Source organism: Aotus nancymaae, unplaced genomic scaffold, assembly GCF_030222135.1.
Source record: "Aotus nancymaae isolate 86718 unplaced genomic scaffold, 86718_ANA_hifiasm-v0.15.2.pri h1tg000038l, whole genome shotgun sequence".
Classification (NCBI taxonomy): Eukaryota; Metazoa; Chordata; class Mammalia; order Primates; family Aotidae; genus Aotus; species Aotus nancymaae.
The window spans coordinates 1,508,914-1,528,775 of NW_026988452.1; the positions used below are offsets into that span (position 1 = coordinate 1,508,914).

Genomic DNA, 19,862 nt, shown 5'->3' on the forward strand with positions numbered 1-19,862 from the left:
CAGCACTCTGTGAGGCCGAAGCAGGGGAATCACTTGAGCCCAGGAGTTCAAGACCAGCCTGGGCAACACAGTGAGTCTCAAAATAAAATAAAATAACAAATTCTAAGCCATGGCCCTTTGAGGAAGAGTGCCCCAGGCAGGGCTGCTCCTGTTAGCAGACTATTCCTGGGCAATCCTCACTTGGCTTACAGCTTCTCCTTTGTCCCCTGGCCCACCTCTATGCTCTGAGAGCAGGGCCGGTCCTCACCAACCCCAGGAATTAACATAAACCCCAGCAAAACGCTGGCCCTGGGCGCAAGCTGGTTCAACACACAAAAATCAATACGACTGCCTCAGTAAGACGCATATTTAAAGTGTCTTTAGGCTTATTCAATGAGATTTACACATCGTAAGCCTAAAATGGCTGGAACGAAACAGGAGCTCACATCTCTCAGGGATTAACTGTTTTCTGGTCCAGACAGCTCCCAGGAAGCTGTGTGCAGACAGGACAGAAACCAGACGGGTCATCAACCACCGGACTCCGACCAGCTTAGAAGGAGTGAGAGGCGTCAGCCCCACAGCAAGAGAGACAAGCCACAGCAGATGTGATTAGCAAGGCCTCCGTCACTGGGGTGTGGGTCTGAGCCCCAGGCCCAGGCGTTTAGTAAAGGACAAAAAAGAAAGGGAGGACGGGAGAGAGAGCCAGGGGAGGGAGGGAGGAAGACGGTGCAACTCTGTCCTTTACCTTCTGAAAAATTCCTTGCTGTCCCAAGATACCAGGTTAGTGTCTAAGAAACCAGGATGAAGACGAGGCATGGGATGAGAGCCCTCGCAGAAGCCCTGCTCCCCACTGCAGAGAACTCGAAGGGAATCGGAGGGGGAGTGCAGGGGCCTGGGCTCAGCTCAGCCCTGTGCTCCTGCCCTGCAGGTGCCACTTGCATCCTCTGAACACGGGCAAGGGGACGAGGGGACCCGGAGATGGTGGGGAGAGGGCGCTGGTTGTCTCTGAAGTCCCTTCACTCTGCCTGTCTGTCATTCAACATGGCAATTTCTCTACCACACGGCCAAGAACAACCTCCCAGGCAGCGCAGAGCAGGAGAGAGACAGCTTCTCCTGTGGTCTCTCCTCCTTTCGGGCCACACCACAAAGAAAACAGACACAGACAGACCTGGCAAACGTACTTACCACAGGAGTTTGTCCGAATGAGCTGGACTTCACAGCGTCCTGGCAGCGGCTGAGCCCCGATGGGCTGCCCAAGTTGAAAAAGCAATGCCATGTGCAGACATAAATCCAAAGGCACTTCAGAAGACAGAGAGAGCCTCCGCGGGACCCCAGCCCAGGCAGCCTCGCACGGCCGCCCGCCCGTGCCTTCCTCAGCAGTTTTCTGAGTTTGCTTGTTAGGGCAAATCCTAAGATCGTGAGCACAATGGGTTATGTAACCCCGGGCAGCCTGGGAACCCCATCGGCTCATCTTGTTAAGCCATCCCAGACAGAAAATGACGCACCCAAAAACATGATACCGCTAGGTTGGGGGCAGGGCAGTAGCAAGGAGAACGGGGCTTTGTGATGGGCATTCGGTCGTGCCTAAAAATTAAAGTGGAACAAAGTCTGCTGTTCATCTCAGGGCTTGCTGGGAACTGGGGGAGGAGTGAATTATCAGGGGCTGGATGCCAAGCGGTGTCCTGAGACTGCACTTGGCCAAGCCCCGGGAGGCCACAGATGCATTCCCGGGGACAGCCTAGGTCTCTCGGAGAACTTTTTTCCATTCACTGTCTTCCTTTCAATGACTGCCTAATAAAACTTTAATCCGAGCACGTTCTCTCTCCATCACCTGGCAGCCCATACCTCTGTGTTTACACTGCTGTTTACCAAGCCACTGCTAAACACAACAGCACTGAGCGGGTTCTCAGCTGTCCTCCGGTCCCAACAAAGAACCCCCAAGTCACCACATCCTATAGGGTCTGAAGTTTCAGCATTACACTCTGCCATTTCTCTACCCTCCGTTGTCACGTTCAGAGAAAGCGAAACCAGCCTAGCAGGCTGCATGCTTCCTGGATGTCACCGGTACAGGCGCCACGAGAATCCCAAGGATCAGCTCCTGTGTTTGGACAAATGTGGGTGCCATTGGGACGTTGCCTCCTCCACAAGGCCCTTGTGGTGGCTCCTGTCCTTCCCCTCCGAGGTTCAGCCTGGCACCCTCCCTGGTGCCCTCCTGTGCTGTGCTTCTCACTGTGCCAACCTCGGTGTACAGCCAATTTCTACGCACTCATCTGTCTCCCCAACTAGACTGCATTTTGGGCAGCAAAGAGCCCCTGCCCTGGGGTCCCACGGACCTGGATGCAAGTCCCACCAGTCTAGAGTTCCACCAAGGTGCTGAGCCTTCTGAGATGTAGACTCTTCACCTACACAAAGAGGGTAATAGTGCCCACTTCACAAACAGACACAACCGATACACCCAACACACGTTCACTGAGCACGACGTTAGTCACCGGACGCAGGAGTGCGCAAAGCTGGCACACAGCCTGCCCTCTGCGAGTCTCCAGTCTGCTGCAAGTTTGGCAGACAAAACGCAAATGCAGGAGCTCAGAGGATGGTTAAGTCTGGGGAGAAAGTCAGCAGGAAAGGGAGACAGGGAAAGGTGGGGAAGATCACTCTTTATGTGGGGAGCGAGGGGGTCACAAAAAGCATCAAATAAAATGTCACTTGGGGCCAGGCACAGTGGCTCACACCTGTAATCTCAGCCCTTAGGGACACACAGGTGGGAGGATAGCTTGAGCCCAGGAGTTCAAGACTGGCCTGGGCAATATAGTGAGGCCTCATTTTCCACCAAAAGGAAAAAAAGAAAAGAAGTGTAAAATGTCACTCGGAGAAGGAAGAGGGGGTCATAGGCTATCTGGAGTCAAGGCAAACCACAGGCTCTGAGGCTGGATGTGCCTGGTGAGTTCGAGGTTCAGTGAGGCAGCCGGTGTGCCCGGAGCAGGCTGGGCACAGAGGAGACAGGTCAGCGGGGCAAAGAGGGAGGCCCATCGTTCAGCCCCTTCCTTCCAGGTCTCTATAGGAGGGGAGCTCACGGGAAGTTTGGAGGAGAGTTAAACCATCGGACTGTATTAAAAGCCAACTCTCACGGCTGGGTGGAGAAGGAATTTTACGGAGGCAAGGGCAGCAGTAGGGGCCCGCTGGGAGCCAGCGCGATCACCCCGGTGTGAGGTGGGGGTGGCTGGGACCCGGCAAATGCTGGGTAGATTCTGGGCACACTCAGAAGACAGAGCCAACAGCATTCCTAACAAACTGGGGTATGCAAGAGAGAAGGGCAGAATCCTAAATGCCTCCAAGATGCTTGGCCTGAGCACCTGGAATAATGCAGGTACCATTCACAAGGGCGGGGAAGACCCCAGGAAAGCAGGCGGAGGTGGAGCTCGGCTTGGTCACGTGAGCTTGACACGCCTGTCAGACATCTGAGTGGTCTTCAGCCTGAGACATCTGGCCTTAGCGGGGAAGGTCCAGGCTGAGTACACGGAAGGCGATTTTAAAGCCTGTGTGCTGGGTGAGGTCATGTGCTGCCTGGGTGCGGACATACGAGCAAAGAGGTTGGAAGACTGGGCCCTGGGCCCTTCGCCGTTCCCAGGCTTGGGAGAAGAGGAAGCGCAGACACCGAGGCGGGAGAACAGGGAGAGCGTGGAGACCCAGAAGCCAAGTAAGGACCGTACTTCCAGGAGACAGGACCTGGCAACGGTGTCAACGACCGCTGAGGAGTGAAGTCAGGCGAAGACAGAGGACGGGTCCCTGCACTGAACCAGGCTGGGAGTGTGGTGGGGCAGGAGCCTGCCTGCAGTGGCCTCCAGAGAGAACAAAAGAAGAACTAGAGCGAGCAGAGGAGCAGAGACACCGGCCTGCGGGAACATGGAGCTGAGGAGGACTGTTTCAGAAGACAGAGATCACAGCCCGTTTCTGCACGAATAAGAAAGACCCCAGTGCAAAGGCAAAAGGATGATGCAGTGGAGAAAAGGGAGATGTTGGAATGCGACCTTCAGCGGGGCGGGCAGGCGGGAGAGGGGCTCAGTCACGGGTGTGGGCCAGGCGACAGAAAGGGAGAGGAGGAGCAGGTCGCCCGGCCGGGAGCCCCGGCCTCCCCTGTGCCTTTCTGCGTCCAGGAAACCCCTGACACACAGGAGGTCCTCAAGGCTTAACTGGTAACACAGAACAAAGAGAAGCTGCTGGAACCCAACTTGCGTCCATTAAGCTGTCATCAGGCATCACTTCAAACAGACAAAGAAAATCAAACACTGCAGGCAAAGGTGAGAAACCAAGCAGCTCCTACAGGAACGCCAGTGGATTTCACTCTAACTCTGCGGCTTGCTGCCGTTACGCGCAGCACCCTCCACCGTTTCCACTGAGGGCCCTCTCTTGTGCTAGCTCCGAGCCCTTGTCTCAGTGTTTCCTTGGGGAAAATAAAGAAGCAAGAGCGTAGTTCGTACTGAGCACCTGCGCGGCGATGTTCCCCTGGGAGGTGAGGTCCGCCTGGGACTCGGAGGCTCATGACGGACACAGGCATCCGTAAGACCCGCGTCTGAGCAAGTCCCGATGGTGTACAAAGGGCGCTGTGTGAACTTCCGTGTCCGCATCCCACAGGGACCTGCCTGTGTCTCCCGTTATACCTGCCTTATATCTGAAGAAGCTGACCCCAAGAGGGAAGGAAGGCTCCAGTCTACACTGCGTGCCTGCGATGGGTCACGCTGGCTGCTCAGGTTTCAGCGTTACCATCTTGAACCTTCATGACCGTTCAGTGAGGTGCTGTCTGCATCTTAGTCAGGAGAGCAGGTCAACAACTGACCCAAGTTACAAACGCTCACTGCAGCACGGCTCTGGATGGGAGGCCTCACGGTCCCAAACCCCCCTCTTTCACACTTCGGTGGTTCCGCTCCACGCACCTCCCCCAGACCCTCCCATGCTCCTGAGTCCTCAGTGACTGAAACCTCCCTCCCTTCCTCCCCGGCAGGGAAAGGGCCACATACCGGTAATGGTGCAGGCATCCCGGTACCCTCTGGAGCTGGGAGCATCTTCCACGGCCTCGCTTACATAGTGCTCCTCAGGGATGCCCGGGCTGCAGGCTAGGACTGCATGGTTGCATGCCTCCGAGGGGGGCACAGAGCTGGCCGAAGTGTCGTCGTGCAGAGCTGTGGCGTCCAGCTTGGCAGGTTTCACAGGGAGGTGCCCACTGCCATTGGGGGCCCCACTGCCGGAGTCTGGGGCAGCGGGCGAATGGCCCCCAGTAGTTCCGGTGCACCAGCAGGGACTCCTTACAGGGACTCTATGGGACAATTGAGAGAGAGGGGCACAGTTAGAGTCTGTCAATAAACCTCAACAAACCTTTAGAAAAGAAGGGCCCGGAGTTGGCGTGCGTTCAGACTATGAATTCTGAGAAGTGTTTCCCTCACGTCAAGACACCTCCAATCACATTGCGTTGGTTCAGTAAAACAACTGCAGCAAAGTTCCATTCAACGAATCAGGTATCCAGACTGACCAAAATGTGGAGTACATGGCTTCCTTTGCTTATTGAAATGTGCCTTGAAGTAGCTCTAAGCAAATAAAACACACTGGAGCACAGCTTAAACCTGTATTCCTACAGGAGTTATACACACAGAGAGGTCACATTTTTATTTGTATATTGAATTACATAAGATATGTTTCTCTTAAACTCTTCCCACCACAATAACTTCTCAACTCTGTAAGGACTTTAAGGTATGTCCCTACCTTAAGCTACAGTGAGAAATTAGGGGACTCCTTTAAGAACTGCTAAAAATGGCCAGGAGCGGTGGCTCACCCCTATAATCTCAGCAGTTTGGGAGGTCGAGGTGGATGGCTCATTTGAGGTCAAGAGTTCGAGACCAGCCTGGCCAATATGGTGAAACCACATCTCCACTAAAAATACAAAAAAAACCCAAAACTGACCAGGTGTGGTTGCGGCCACCTGTAATCTCAGTTACTCAGGAGGCTGAGGGAGGAGAATCGCTTGAACCCGGGAGGCAGAGGTTGCAGTGAGCTGAGATCGCACCACTGCACTCCAGCCTGGGCGACAGAGCAGGACTCCACTTCAACAAAAAAAAAAAAAAAAGAAAAGAAAAGAAAAGAAAAAAAGGAATCTGATGAAAACTATGAACTCACCCCCATTTAAAACCTGACAGACTAAAGATACCTGCTGAGAAAATGATGGCACATGACAGGCTGCCCAGCATCTGCTCCGCTCCAGCCGCAGCACACCTGCACGCAGGTGTGTTCCACACCCTTCCGGAGCGCACCGCCTCACCTCCCAGCCCACCTGCACACACACCGCAGGTGTACACTCAAAATGCCAAACAGGAGCTTCACGGAAAAGGAAGCCTACGAAACATTCCTCAGCACAGGAGATCGCAAAGCGCGGTCTGAGAATCCCTGGAGTTTCCTGAGACTGGTCTGGAGGGTCTGCAAAGTCAAAGACGCTCTCGCTCACTCTTCCATGGATGTGCGTGGAACTTTCCAGAGACTACATGACGTGTGATGATGCCATTGCTCTGAAGGCTAAGTAACGGAGCTTTCGTATCCCTGCGGTTTCACATCTTATGTTTCAACTTCTAATACAGTATCTATGAATCAACAGAACCATATAAACAAAAATGCTTTAGGAGACTCGATAACTTTGAGGCATCCCAACACCACAAACACACACACAAAAGCGTGAGAACCACTGCTCTAATAAATGATACATTAATGTTTGTTTAAAAATACATACTCACAAAAAGAGAAAGTTAACAGACATTTCACCCAGCACGATACAGTCAGTTCTGAAAGAAAACTACAGCCCTGAATTTGTGACATTTTTCTCAACAAGCTTATTTACCAAAATACACCAGGAATTCCTATTACAGGCTGAGTATCCCTTATCTGAAATGCTTGCGGACAGAAGTCTTCCAAATTTTTGATTTTTGGCTACGTGCAGTGGCTCATACCTGTAATCTCAGCACTTTGGGAGGCCAAGGCGGGCAGATCACTTGAGGTCAGGAGTTCGAGACCAGCCTGGCCAACATGATGAAACCTCATCTCTGCTAAAAATACAAAAAGTAGCTGGGCGTCCTGGCACATGCCTGTAATCCCAGCTACTTGGAAGGCTGAGGCAGGAGAATCACTTGAACCTAGGAGGGGGCAGCGAGCTGAGATCACACCAGTGCACTCCAGCCTGGGCAACACAGCAAGACTCTGTCTCAAAAAGAAAAAAAAAATTGGACTTTTATCAGATTTGGGAATATTTGCCTTATACTTACCAGCTGAACGTCCCAAATCCAAAAATCTGAAATCTGAAATGCTCCAATGAGCATTTCCATTGAGTATCATGTAAACACTCAGAACATTTCAAATCTCAGACTTTCACATCAGACACACTCAGCCTACATAAATGAACTCAGCCCAGGCAATACACTTCCTGCCCTCACTGAAATGAAAAAATCAATATGAAAATGGGAAGGAGGGGTATGAGAGCCCGTATATCCCCGCTGAGAAGGGAAAGTTAACAAGAGAAGCTTGGGACCTTTAGGAATTTCTGCAAAACAACATGTAGATGAAACTGGATTGGAATAAAGGAAAAAAAAAGAAAACTGGATGGTCACGCCTAGTCAGTGACTCGAATACAGACAAATGGATAAACTGCCTAACCAGAAAAGTCTATAATCCTCAGGCAGAACCCAGAACGTTCTGGGCAGCAGAGGGCTGAGCAGGGTGGACTAGAAGACCTCCAAGAGTCACCACTGGTGGTCCAGGGGTCAGATGGGAATTCACTGGCTGCAGCCGAGGGAAGATGGGCACGGTCACAGCCAACCCCAGTGGGGCCCAATGGGACTTCTCCATGATGGCCAAGTTGTGATTCCTGGTCCGGATACCAACTTGCTGACTAGAATCAGTGCATGAAACTCCATCAAGCTGCACTCTTTACAATTCATACACTATTTTCACACTTTTTTAGAAATATGGAGTCATACTATGTAACCCAGGTTGGTCTCCTGGGTTTAAGTGATCCTCCGGCCTGAGCCTCCCAAGCAGTTGGACTGCAGGTGCACACCACCAAGCCCAGCCTTCACACTCTTTCTCTGTATGTCTATTTCAATTAAGTGGTGAAAAGATTAGTAAATGCAGATACTGAATCTATAAATTATCTTGAGAAGTCATCCTTAAACCAAGAAGATAAAAAGACACACTGATGAGAGTCCCAGAAAAACCAAGAAAGCCTTGAGACAGAAGGAGTAAAGGATATACAAACAGTAATTTTAAAATGCTTTTCTAGAGGTGAAGCCTTACACCTTTCAATCAAAAGGCTCTGCACCAAGACCCTAACAAAATCCACGGAAAAATAATAAACTCCCAGACATCATCTAGTGGGACGTTTAAGTTCCAAAGATTGAGATAAAAATCTGACAAACATTAAAAAGGCATCCCCACATGTCTACATGCCGTGCCAGTGGGATAATTCCTCAGAATTTATTTAATTCAATTTTATTTTATTTATTTAAGACAGGGTCTCATTCCTATCACCCAGGCTGGAGTGCAGTGGTACATCACAGCTCACTGCAGCCTTGACCTCCCACCTTAGCCTGTAGCTGAGACGACAGGCACACACCACCACATCCAGCTAATTTTTGTATTTTTACTAGAGAAAAGTTTTACCATGTTGCCCATTCTGGTCTAAAACTGCTGGACTCAAGTGATCCTCCTGCCTCAGCGTCCCCAAAGAGCTGAGATTACACGCATAAGCCACAGCACCTGGCCAGTTCCTCAGAAATTTAAGTGAAAGATAGTCACATAAGACTTCTATACCCAATTAAGCTACTGTTATACCCAAAAACAACTGGCAGATGCTTAGAAGCTCAAAGACTCCGATGGTCCTGAGGAGCTCCAAGTCTGATGACGGATGACACCTCATGGGCTCTCACTAACGCAGGTCACCACAAAGAGCTCAAAAGGTGAGGAAGACGCAGCAAAGTAAAACCGGCAGGGAAATTAAACCGGGAACACTTCAAGTCACATGTGAATAAAAACAGGGAAATTAAAGCAGGAACACTTCAAGTCACATGTGAATAAAAACAGAAATTAAAGCGGGAACACTTCAAGTCACATGTGAATAAAAACAGGGAAATTAAAGCGGGAACACTTCAAGTCACATGTGAATAAAAACAGGGAAATTAGACCAGGAACACTTCAAGTCACATGTGAATAAAAACAGGGAAATTAAACCGGGAACACTTCAAGTCACATGTGAATAAAAACAGGGAAATTAAACCGGGAACACTTCAAGTCACATGTGAATAAAAACAGAGAAATTAAACCAGAAACACTTCAAGTCACATGTGAATAAAAACAGGGAAATTAAAGCGGGAACACTTCAAGTCACATGTGAATAAAAACAGGGAAATTAAAGCGGGAACACTTCAAGTCACATGTGAATAAAAACAGGGAAATTAGACCAGGAACACTTCAAGTCACATGTGAATAAAAACAGGGAAATTAAACCAGAAACACTTCAAGTCACATGTGAATAAAAACAGGGAAATTAAAGCGGGAACACTTCAAGTCACATGTGAATAAAAACAGGGAAATTAAACCAGAAACACTTCAAGTCACATGTGAATAAAAACAGGGAAATTAAAGCGGGAACACTTCAAGTCACATGTGAATAAAAACAGGGAAATTAAAGCGGGAACACTTCAAGTCACATGTGAATAAAAACAGGGAAATTAAAGCGGGAACACTTCAAGTCACATGTGAATAAAAACAGGGAAATTAGACCAGGAACACTTCAAGTCACATGTGAATAAAAACAGGGAAATTAAAGCAGGAACACTTCAAGTCACATGTGAATAAAAACAGGGAAATTAGACCAGGAACACTTCAAGTCACGTGAATAAAAACAGGGAAATTAAACCGGGAACACTTCAAGTCACATGTGAATAAAAACAGGGAAATTAAAGCGGGAACACTTCAAGTCACATGTGAATAAAAACAGGGAGCGGGAACACTTCACGTCACATGTGAATAAAAACAGGGAAATTAAAGCGGGAACACTTCAAGTCACATGTGAATAAAAACAGGGAAATTAAAGCGGGAACACTTCAAGTCACATGTGAATAAAAACAGGGAAATTAAAGCGGGAACACTTCAAGTCACATGTGAATAAAAACAGGGAAATTAGACCAGGAACACTTCAAGTCACATGTGAATAAAAACAGGGAAATTAGACCAGGAACACTTCAAGTCACATGTGAATAAAAACAGGGAAATTAAAGCAGGAACACTTCAAGTCACATGTGAATAAAAGCAGAGAAATTAAACCAGGAACACTTCAAGTCACGTGAATAAAAACAGGGAAATTAAACCGGGAACACTTCAAGTCACATGTGAATAAAAACAGGGAAATTAAAGCGGGAACACTTCAAGTCACATGTGAATAAAAACAGGGAAATTAGACCAGGAACACTTCACGTCACATGTGAATAAAAACAGGGAAATTAAAGCGGGAACACTTCAAGTCACATGTGAATAAAAACAGGGAAATTAAAGCGGGAACACTTCAAGTCACATGTGAATAAAAACAGGGAAATTAAAGCGGGAACACTTCAAGTCACATGTGAATAAAAACAGGGAGCGGGAACACTTCAAGTCACATGTGAATAAAAACAGGGAAATTAAAGCGGGAACACTTCAAGTCACATGTGAATAAAAACAGGGAAATTAAAGCGGGAACACTTCAAGTCACATGTGAATAAAAACAGGGAAATTAAAGCGGGAACACTTCAAGTCACATGTGAATAAAAACAGGGAAATTAAAGCGGGAACACTTCAAGTCACATGTGAATAAAAACAGGGAGCGGGAACACTTCAAGTCACATGTGAATAAAAACAGGGAAATTAAAGCGGGAACACTTCAAGTCACATGTGAATAAAAACAGGGAAATTAAAGCGGGAACACTTCAAGTCACATGTGAATAAAAACAGGGAAATTAGACCAGGAACACTTCAAGTCACATGTGAATAAAAACAGGGAAATTAAACCGGGAACACTTCAAGTCACATGTGAATAAAAACAGAGAAATTAAACCAGAAACACTTCAAGTCACATGTGAATAAAAACAGGGAAATTAAAGCGGGAACACTTCAAGTCACATGTGAATAAAAACAGGGAAATTAAAGCGGGAACACTTCAAGTCACATGTGAATAAAAACAGGGAAATTAGACCAGGAACACTTCAAGTCACATGTGAATAAAAACAGGGAAATTAGACCAGGAACACTTCAAGTCACATGTGAATAAAAACAGGGAAATTAGACCAGGAACACTTCAAGTCACATGTGAATAAAAACAGGGAAATTAAAGCAGGAACACTTCAAGTCACATGTGAATAAAAACAGGGAAATTAGACCAGGAACACTTCAAGTCACATGTGAATAAAAACAGGGAAATTAGACCAGGAACACTTCAAGTCACATGTGAATAAAAACAGGGAAATTAAAGCGGGAACACTTCAAGTCACATGTGAATAAAAACAGGGAAATTAGACCAGGAACACTTCAAGTCACATGTGAATAAAAACAGGGAAATTAGACCAGGAACACTTCAAGTCACATGTGAATAAAAACAGGGAAATTAAAGCAGGAACACTTCAAGTCACATGTGAATAAAAACAGGGAAATTAAACCGGGAACACTTCAAGTCACATGTGAATAAAAACAGGGAAATTAGACCAGGAACACTTCAAGTCACATGTGAATAAAAACAGGGAAATTAAACCAGAAACACTTCAAGTCACATGTGAATAAAAACAGGGAAATTAAAGCGGGAACACTTCAAGTCACATGTGAATAAAAACAGAGAAATTAAACCGGGAACACTTCAAGTCACATGTGAATAAAAACGGAAATTAAACCGGGAACACTTCAAGTCACATGTGAATAAAAACAGGGAAATTAGACCAGGAACACTTCAAGTCACATGTGAATAAAAACAGGGAAATTAAAGCGGGAACACTTCAAGTCACATGTGAATAAAAACAGGGAAATTAAAGCGGGAACACTTCAAGTCACATGTGAATAAAAACAGGGAAATTAAAGCAGGAACACTTCAAGTCACGTGAATAAAAATTGAGAAATTAAACCGGGAACACTTCAAGTCACATGTGAATAAAAACAGGGAAATTAAAGCAGGAACACTTCAAGTCACATGTGAATAAAAACAGGGAAATTAAAGCGGGAACACTTCAAGTCACATGTGAATAAAAACAGGGAAATTAAACCGGGAACACTTCAAGTCACATGTGAATAACGCACTTCTTGCACAAACCCAAAGCAGACAGCCCAAAAGAGAAATGCGCAAAGGATAGAAACGTTCTTTCCCCGGCCAAGACACAACGCACACGCCCCAAACAGTTAAAGGAACCTTAACAGTGAATTTTAAAAAACAACCACAAAGATTTCGGAAGTATAACAATGTCCAAATTCACAGCTGAGTTAGGGAACTTCCAGCCTTGCGTATCACTGAAGTAAGGTGAGGCGTATAAATTTGGAAGAACGGCCCGACAAAAGGTACCGTGGCTCTCCGGCCCGAGTGTGTATAGGTCAAAGACGCACACCACAGCGAACAAGCCACAGCGGAGGACCGAGCCATTAATTACGGGACAGCTCTCAAGAAGTCAACCGTGCCGCCATGAGGAGGAGGTGTCAGAGCAGACAGGAACGAATCCGCACAGAAAGATGCTGTAGGCAGAAAAACAGGAGCTCACGAACGTGGACTTGACAAAGTTTTAAAATGCATTAACAAACTGAGCCTTCGTTAAGCCTTCTTCAACCTGTACTCAGAGGTATTCCATCTGACCTACGTACACAGAAGTCTGAAATACTTTCTCCCGTTGCAAAATGCAAGTGTTCTTCTGAAAACTAAGACAGTTTCATGTAAATCAATATGGTTTTTTGTTTGTTTTTACAAAGGTTCTAATATGTAAAGATTTCTCTCTCTCTTTTTTTTTTTTTTGAGACACGTTTTCTTCTGTCTCCTAGGCTGGAGTGCAGTGGCTCGATCTCGGCTTACTGAAGCCTAGGCCTCCTGGGATCAAGCAGTTCTCCCACCCCAGCCTCCTGAATAGCTGAGACTACAGGCATGCGCCACCACGCCCAGCTAATTTTTCTATTTTTGGTAGAGACAGGGTTTCACCATGTTGGCCAGGCTGGTCTCAAACTCCTGGCCTCAAGTGATCCACTCACCTGGGCCTCCCAAAGTACTCGGATTACAGGCATGAGCCACAGGGCCTGGCCCTAATATGTAAAGATTTCTTAAAGAGGTTTTACAAGCAAGCCTTAGACCACTTTCCCTTTCACGATCTATAAAGTGAGGGAGATGGCCTAATCCTCATCAGTAGCCCCAAATCACTACCGTTTCTCCTCCTAGTACCTGTTTCCATTTATAGCTGTCAGACACTTAACCCAGAAACACACTGCTACAAAATAAATATTGCACGTATAAGCACTCTCTGAAAAAAAACAAAATTTGGAGACATCAGCAAACGCTCACCTCACTCAAGACTCAAAAGGGAACACAAGCCAGTTCTGAAATCCAGAAAACGTTTGACATGTGCAGCAACTGGCAAAGCTATTCGGATGCCCGAGAGGCCCCTCTTGAAATGACACGACTGAACGCTCACCCATTAAAATCAAATGGAAAACCACCTCAATTTCTATTCATAGAAAAACAGTTATACATTATGGCATGTCCAAACAACTGAATTCTATAAAATGTCTGTGTCTAGTACGAATTAGATTCTCAAAATAATCACTGTCATTAACACTGTAATTTCCAGATTCTCAGAATCGGGCGCTTTTCTTGGTTCTGCTATAATATTCACATGCCAGCATTTCCAAACCTGTTTTGCCACGGAGCCCTTCTCCACACACCCATCTACGTGGCATTTGTTTCACGGAGGACGCTCTAGGAAAGCCTCTCCATCAGACACAAGCTTCGTGCACTGTCCATCCACCGCCATCTGTCCAGTGCTGATCTCCCCCCAAAAACTGTGAGCTCCCTGGAAGCACGGCCTGGCACTGGCACATAGTAGGTACTAAGTAACTGTCTACAGAATAAATAATGACACATGAAGAAGGGGTTTGGTGCAAGTTATTCTGAGGATCCCCTGAGGCTTAAAGATCAGGTTTTACAATTTATACAGGAAGCAAAGGGTCTAAACTCCCAAATTTCCCCCTGCTGACCTTGAGGACCAACAGGGATCCATGGAAAGCACCTGAGGCACTCCTGAGTGTTCCGAATATGCAGACCACGGCCCGCGGGCTCTGCAGGACTGCTCCAATTTAACCTTACTTCATTTTCAAACAGACTAACACACAGCAAACGTGGCTTAAAGAGGCCAGGCCCAGTGGTTCACACCTGTAATCCTAGTACTTTGGGAGGCCCAGGCAGGAAGATGGCTTGAACCCAGGAGTTCAAGACAGCCTGGACAACATGGAGGAACCCTGTCTCTATACAAAATACAAAAAAATGACCAGGCATGGTGGCATGCGTCTGTGGTCCCTGCTACTAGGGAGGCTGAGGTGGGAGGATCACCTGAGCCTGGGAAGTTACATTGAGGCTGAAGAGAGCCATGAGTGTGCCACTGCACTCCAGCCTGGGTGACTGTGGGATCCTATCCGCCCCCCACCCCCTAAAAAATGTAGTTTAATAGTTAAACGTGTAAAATGACCCAGACACAACAATTCAAGGATCAGGAGACCTCATTCATAGACCACTCAAAGCTGGTTTGCAAGGTCTCCACACACTTTCTAGCTTGGAGAATGAGTCACGGCACGTGCCCTCTGGGGACACAGAGGAATTTGTAGGGCAAAGCTGACAACCTTTCCCCAAGGTGCCAGCCTAACTTCACTCTAATGTAAACGGGCATTTCTGAGGTTCCACAGGGGCTCAGGAACAAAGCAGCCCCTGCCCTGGACGCTCTCTGGCTCCAGCAAACCCTGGCAGACCAAGCAAAAGGCTTCTTTCAGGCAGAGGAAACAAACAAGGCTTAAGGAAAGTGAGAGGACGGCACGGCCCTGAGAGATGAAAGCGCCTCTGTTTAGTTTACTGAATTCTGCCCAGAGAGCTGCAGGAAGGCGGGATTTTTCTTAGCAGAGGAGTGAGAAATTCTGCAATCTGGTCCATTTTTCAGCAAAAGAGGTGCCAGGAAAAGAAGTAGGATAAAGTACACATGGAAGCTGAGCCTGGCGGGGCGGCCCAGGTCCCCTGCCCCACTCTTCTCAACTCCGTGCTCAACAATTCCAGCCCCCCACTTGTCAAGAGTACTTAACACACTGTTCAACTTTATGCCAGTTTGCTACTGAACTCAAATTTGCTAACAAAATACACCTGTGCAAGTTCCTAATATTTCCTCCCCATTCCCCTCCAACCTATGTCATTTTTGTGACTCAGAACCTGAACTTGAAGAGCTGTTTGACACCAAGAAAACTGTGTCATGTCCCAGGCCTCAGACCCCTCATCTGGACGAGGAAGGGATCACGAAACCAAGCGACCTTCCACACCCTGCCTTCCGGCTGTGCCACCGCACTGGCTATAAAAGAGGGTAGTGGAATTGCAGGAGGATTTGTGCACCCTGCCCAGTCCTTCTGGGGGGCACACCCCACATCCCTGGTGTGATGAGCGTGAAACCATTCTCACCCACACACAGGTGGCTTCTAGTAGGAGGTCACGCGCAGACAGAACTGCCCTTTGTGAGCAATAAATCACCTGTTTCCCAAGGGGTCGAAAAAGGAGCTTCTGACAAGGCACGGTGGCTCACACCTGTAATCCCAGCACTTTGGGAGGCCAAGGAGGGCAGATCACCTGAGGTCAGGAGTTCGAGACCAGCCTGACTAACATGGCAAAACCCTGCCTCTACTAAAAATACAAAAAATAACCAGACATGGTGGTGGGTAACTATAATCCCAGCTACTCAGGAGGTTGAGGCAGGAGAATTGCTTGAACCCAGAAGGCAGAGGTTGCAGTGAGCCGAGATGGCGCCATTGCACTCCAGCCTAGGTGAGAGAGCGAGACTCTGTCTGAAAAAAAAAAAAGCTTCCCTCAGGACAAACTCAGAGATTGTAAAGAGAAAATCAGAACCAGAGTACCAGGTTGAAGCCCAAAAGGTGACAAGGAGAAGCTACACCTGGGCCCCCCATGGCCAGCCAGGCCCCTGAGCTTTCTAAGTCTCCTCCTTCTGGGCAGAGGCATCTGATACACCAAGGGACTTTCCTCAGCGATTCTAAACAAGCAGGGCCAAGTATGGCCAAAGATTTCAAAAGGGACTAACTGCTCTTGGGATTAAGTCAGTCTTCAATTACTACTGTAACAAGTGACCACAAATTCAGTGTCTTGAAATAATACCCAATTCTCAGATCACGGTTCCATAGACTGGAAATCCATCATGCATCTCACCAGGCTCCAATCAAGGTGTCACTGGGGTGTGAGTTCCTTACTGGGGCTCTGGGAAAGAAGTGGTATCCACACTTACTCAGGCTGCTGGCCTAATTCACTTCCTTGTGGTCGCAGGACTGAAGTCCCTATTTTCTGCTGGCTGTCAGCTGGGTGCCAACCTTTCTTCCTGTGTTTCTTATGCTTTCCATGAGCTCCTGGGGGTCTCTCTCCAGTGTCCACAAGCGGCTCCCACATCCCAGAGCAAGCGAGAGCATGTGGAATCCTTCTCACACTAGGCATCTCCGTGACTTCCCCTCTGCCTCGTCTTTCTAGCCCAGAGCCAGTGCCGGCACGTGGAATCCGCTTCACACTAGGCATCTCCGTGACTTCCCCTCTGCCTCGTCTTTCTAGCCCAGAGCCAGTGCCGGCACGTGGAATCCGCTTCACACTAGGCATCTCCGTGACTTCCCCTCTGCCTCATCTTTCCAGCTTCCTCTTCTGCCTTACTTTTCTGTTTTTAAGGGTTCAAGTGATCACACGGGGCTCACTTAGATCATCCAGGAGAATGCCCCTATCTTAAGGTCAAGAGATTAATAGCCCTAATTCTATGTGCACAGTTCCTTTACAGAAGTATCTAGATACTTAATAACTAGTGGATGGAAATCCTGAGGGGATGAGTTTGGATTTGCCTCCCACAGAGGCCTTTGATTCTGAAGGCATGTTCTGCCTCCAGAGCCCCCTGCTGCCCCAGCCTAGTGGGAAGGCAAACCAGAGTCACCCCACCAGTCACTCAGACCCTTTGCCCTAGAAGGTCAGATTTAGATCTGACATACCAGACGGTCCGGGTTTAGTCCCAGCTCAGCCATCAGCTGCTGACAGCAGCCTCTGGCCAGGTTCTGAAATTTCTTTCATCTACAAAATGTGGTGTGACCACCTGCTTGTCAAGCTGCAGAAGGAGACACAATGAAAGTAGGTGGCTGCCAGGGTGGGATGGTAGATCTGAAACCGGATCAAGTCTGAGAAGCTCTCTCTCTTCACAGACAGTCTCATTCTGCACCTAGAAAACCCCATAGTCTCTGTCCAAAGGGCCCCAGTTCTAACAAACAACCTCAGTAGTTTCAGGACACAAAATCAACATACAAAAAGCAGTATCATTTCTATATACCAATAACGTCCAAACTGAGGGCCAAATCAAGAACTCAATTCCATTCACAATAGCCACAAAAAGAACAGAACACCAGGTCGGGTGCGGTGGTTCACGCCTGTAATCCCTGCACGTTGGGAGGCCAAGGCAGGAGGATCATGAGGTCAAGAAATCAAGACCATCCTGGCTAACATGGTGAAACCCCATCTCTACTAAAAATACAAAAATTAGCTGGGCATGGTGGCATGCACCTGTAGTCCTGGCTACGTAGGAGGCTGAGGCAAGAGAATCACTTGAACCTGGGAGGCAGAGGTTGCAGTGAGCCGAGATTGTGCCACTGCACTCCAGCCTGGCAACAGAGCAAGACTCCGTCTCAAAATAAATAAATAAATAAATAAAAATAAAATACCTACGAATACAGCTAACCAGGAACGTGAAAGATCTCTACAATGAGAATTATGAAACACTGCTGAAAGAAATCAGAGATGATACAAACAAATGAAAAAACAGGCCAGGTACAGTGGCTCACGCCTGTAATCGCAGCACTTTGGGAGGTCAAAGTGGGTGGGTCACTTGAGGTCAGGAGTCCAAGATCAGCCTGGCCAACATGGTGAAACCCTGTCTCTACTAAAAATACAAAAATTAGCCAGGTATGGTGGCACACACCTGTAATCTCAGCTACTTGGGAGGCTGAGGGAAGAGAATTGCTTGAACCCAGGAGGTGGAGGTTGCTGTGAGCCAAGATGGTGCCACTGTACTCCAGCACGGGCAGCAGAGTGAGACTGTCTCAAGTGAAAAAAAAAAAAAGAAAAGAAAAACTTTCCATACTAATGGATAGGAAGAATCAATCAATATAATTAAAATAACCATATTGCTCAAAGCGATTTCAGATTCAATGTTATCCCTGTAAGACTCCCAATGATATTCTTCACATAATTAGAAAAAAAATTCTAAAATTCACTTGGAACAACAACAACAATAACAACAAGCCCAAATGGCCAAAGCAATTATAAGCAAAAAGAACAAAGCTAGAAGGATCTCACTACCTGATTTCAGACTATACTACAAGGCTACAGTAACTAAAACAGCATGGTACCAGTATAAAAACAAACACATAAACCAATGGAACAGGTTAAAGAACACAGAAATAAAGCCACACATCTACAACTATCTGATCTTTTACAAAGCCAACAATAACAAGCAATGGGGAAAGGACTCCCTATTCAATAAATGGTGCTGGGATAACTGGCTATCCATATACAGAAGACTGGAACTAGATCCCTTCCTACTACCACATATAAAAATCAACTCAAGATGCACTAAAGAGTAAAAGATAAAACCTAAAACTATAAAAACTTTAGAAGAAAACCTAGGAAATGCCATTCTAGACATGAGCCCTGGCAAAGATTTCATGATAAAGGCACTAAAACCGATTACAATGAAAAACAAAAATTGTAAGTGGGATCTAATTAAACTAAAGAGCTTATGCACAGCAAAATAAACTATCAATAAACAGACAACCCATAGACAAACATCTGATAAAAGTCTAATATCTGGCCAGGACTGGTGGCTCTCATCTGTAATTATACCACTTTGAGAGGCCAAGGCAGGTGGATCACCTGAGGTTAGGAGTTTGACACCAGCCTGGCCTACATGGTGAAACCCCGCCTCTACTAAAAAGACAAAAATTATCTGGGAGTGGTGGCGGGCGCCTGTAGTCCCAGCTACTCGGGAGGCTGAGGCAGGAGAATCGCCTGAACCAAGGAGGCGGAGGCTGTGGTGAGCTGAGATAGAGCCATTGCACTCCAGCCTGAGCGACAAGAGTGAAACTTCATTTCAAAAAAAAAAAAAGTCTAATATTCCAAATCTATGAGGAACTTAAATAAATTTACAAGAAACAAAAGCATTAAAAAATGAGCAAAGGAGGCTGGGTGCAGTGGCACACGACTGTAATCCCAGCACTTTGGGAGGCTGAGGCAGGCAGATTACCTGAGGTCAGGAGTTCAAGACCACCCTAGCCAACACGATGAAATCCTGTCTTTACTAAAAATATAAAAAAATTAACCAGTGTGGTGAGGCAGGAGGCTGAGGCAGGAGAATCTCATGAACTCAGGAGGTGGAGGCTGCAGTGAGTCGAGATTGCGTCACTATACTCCAGCCTGGGCAACAGAGCAAGACTCTGTCTCAAAAAAATAATAATAATTTAACAAATAAAAATGAAAACAAATAAATAAAACAAAATAAAATTTTTAAAAAATTTAAAATGGGCAAAGGACA

General features: G+C 47.0%; 1 protein-coding gene across 7 annotated transcripts in view; it reads right to left on the bottom strand.

Moving 5' to 3' along the window:
- Nucleotides 1-19,862, bottom strand: part of TRAK1 (trafficking kinesin protein 1) — a 211,292-nt gene that overhangs the window by 132,173 nt on the left and 59,257 nt on the right. For 2 of the 7 annotated variants that reach the window (XM_021666616.2, XM_064360104.1), the window contains one exon: nt 4,992-5,287. Coding sequence is in view for 5 of the 7 variants with exons in the window: in XM_021666612.2 (XP_021522287.1) it covers nt 1,165-1,450 (286 nt within the window). In the remaining 2 variants the exon portion in view is untranslated. Of the gene's footprint in view, nt 1-1,164; nt 1,615-4,991; nt 5,288-19,862 lie in introns of those variants that run through there. The other 5 variants (XM_064360100.1, XM_064360099.1, XM_021666612.2 and 2 more) reach the window with 4 other exon arrangements.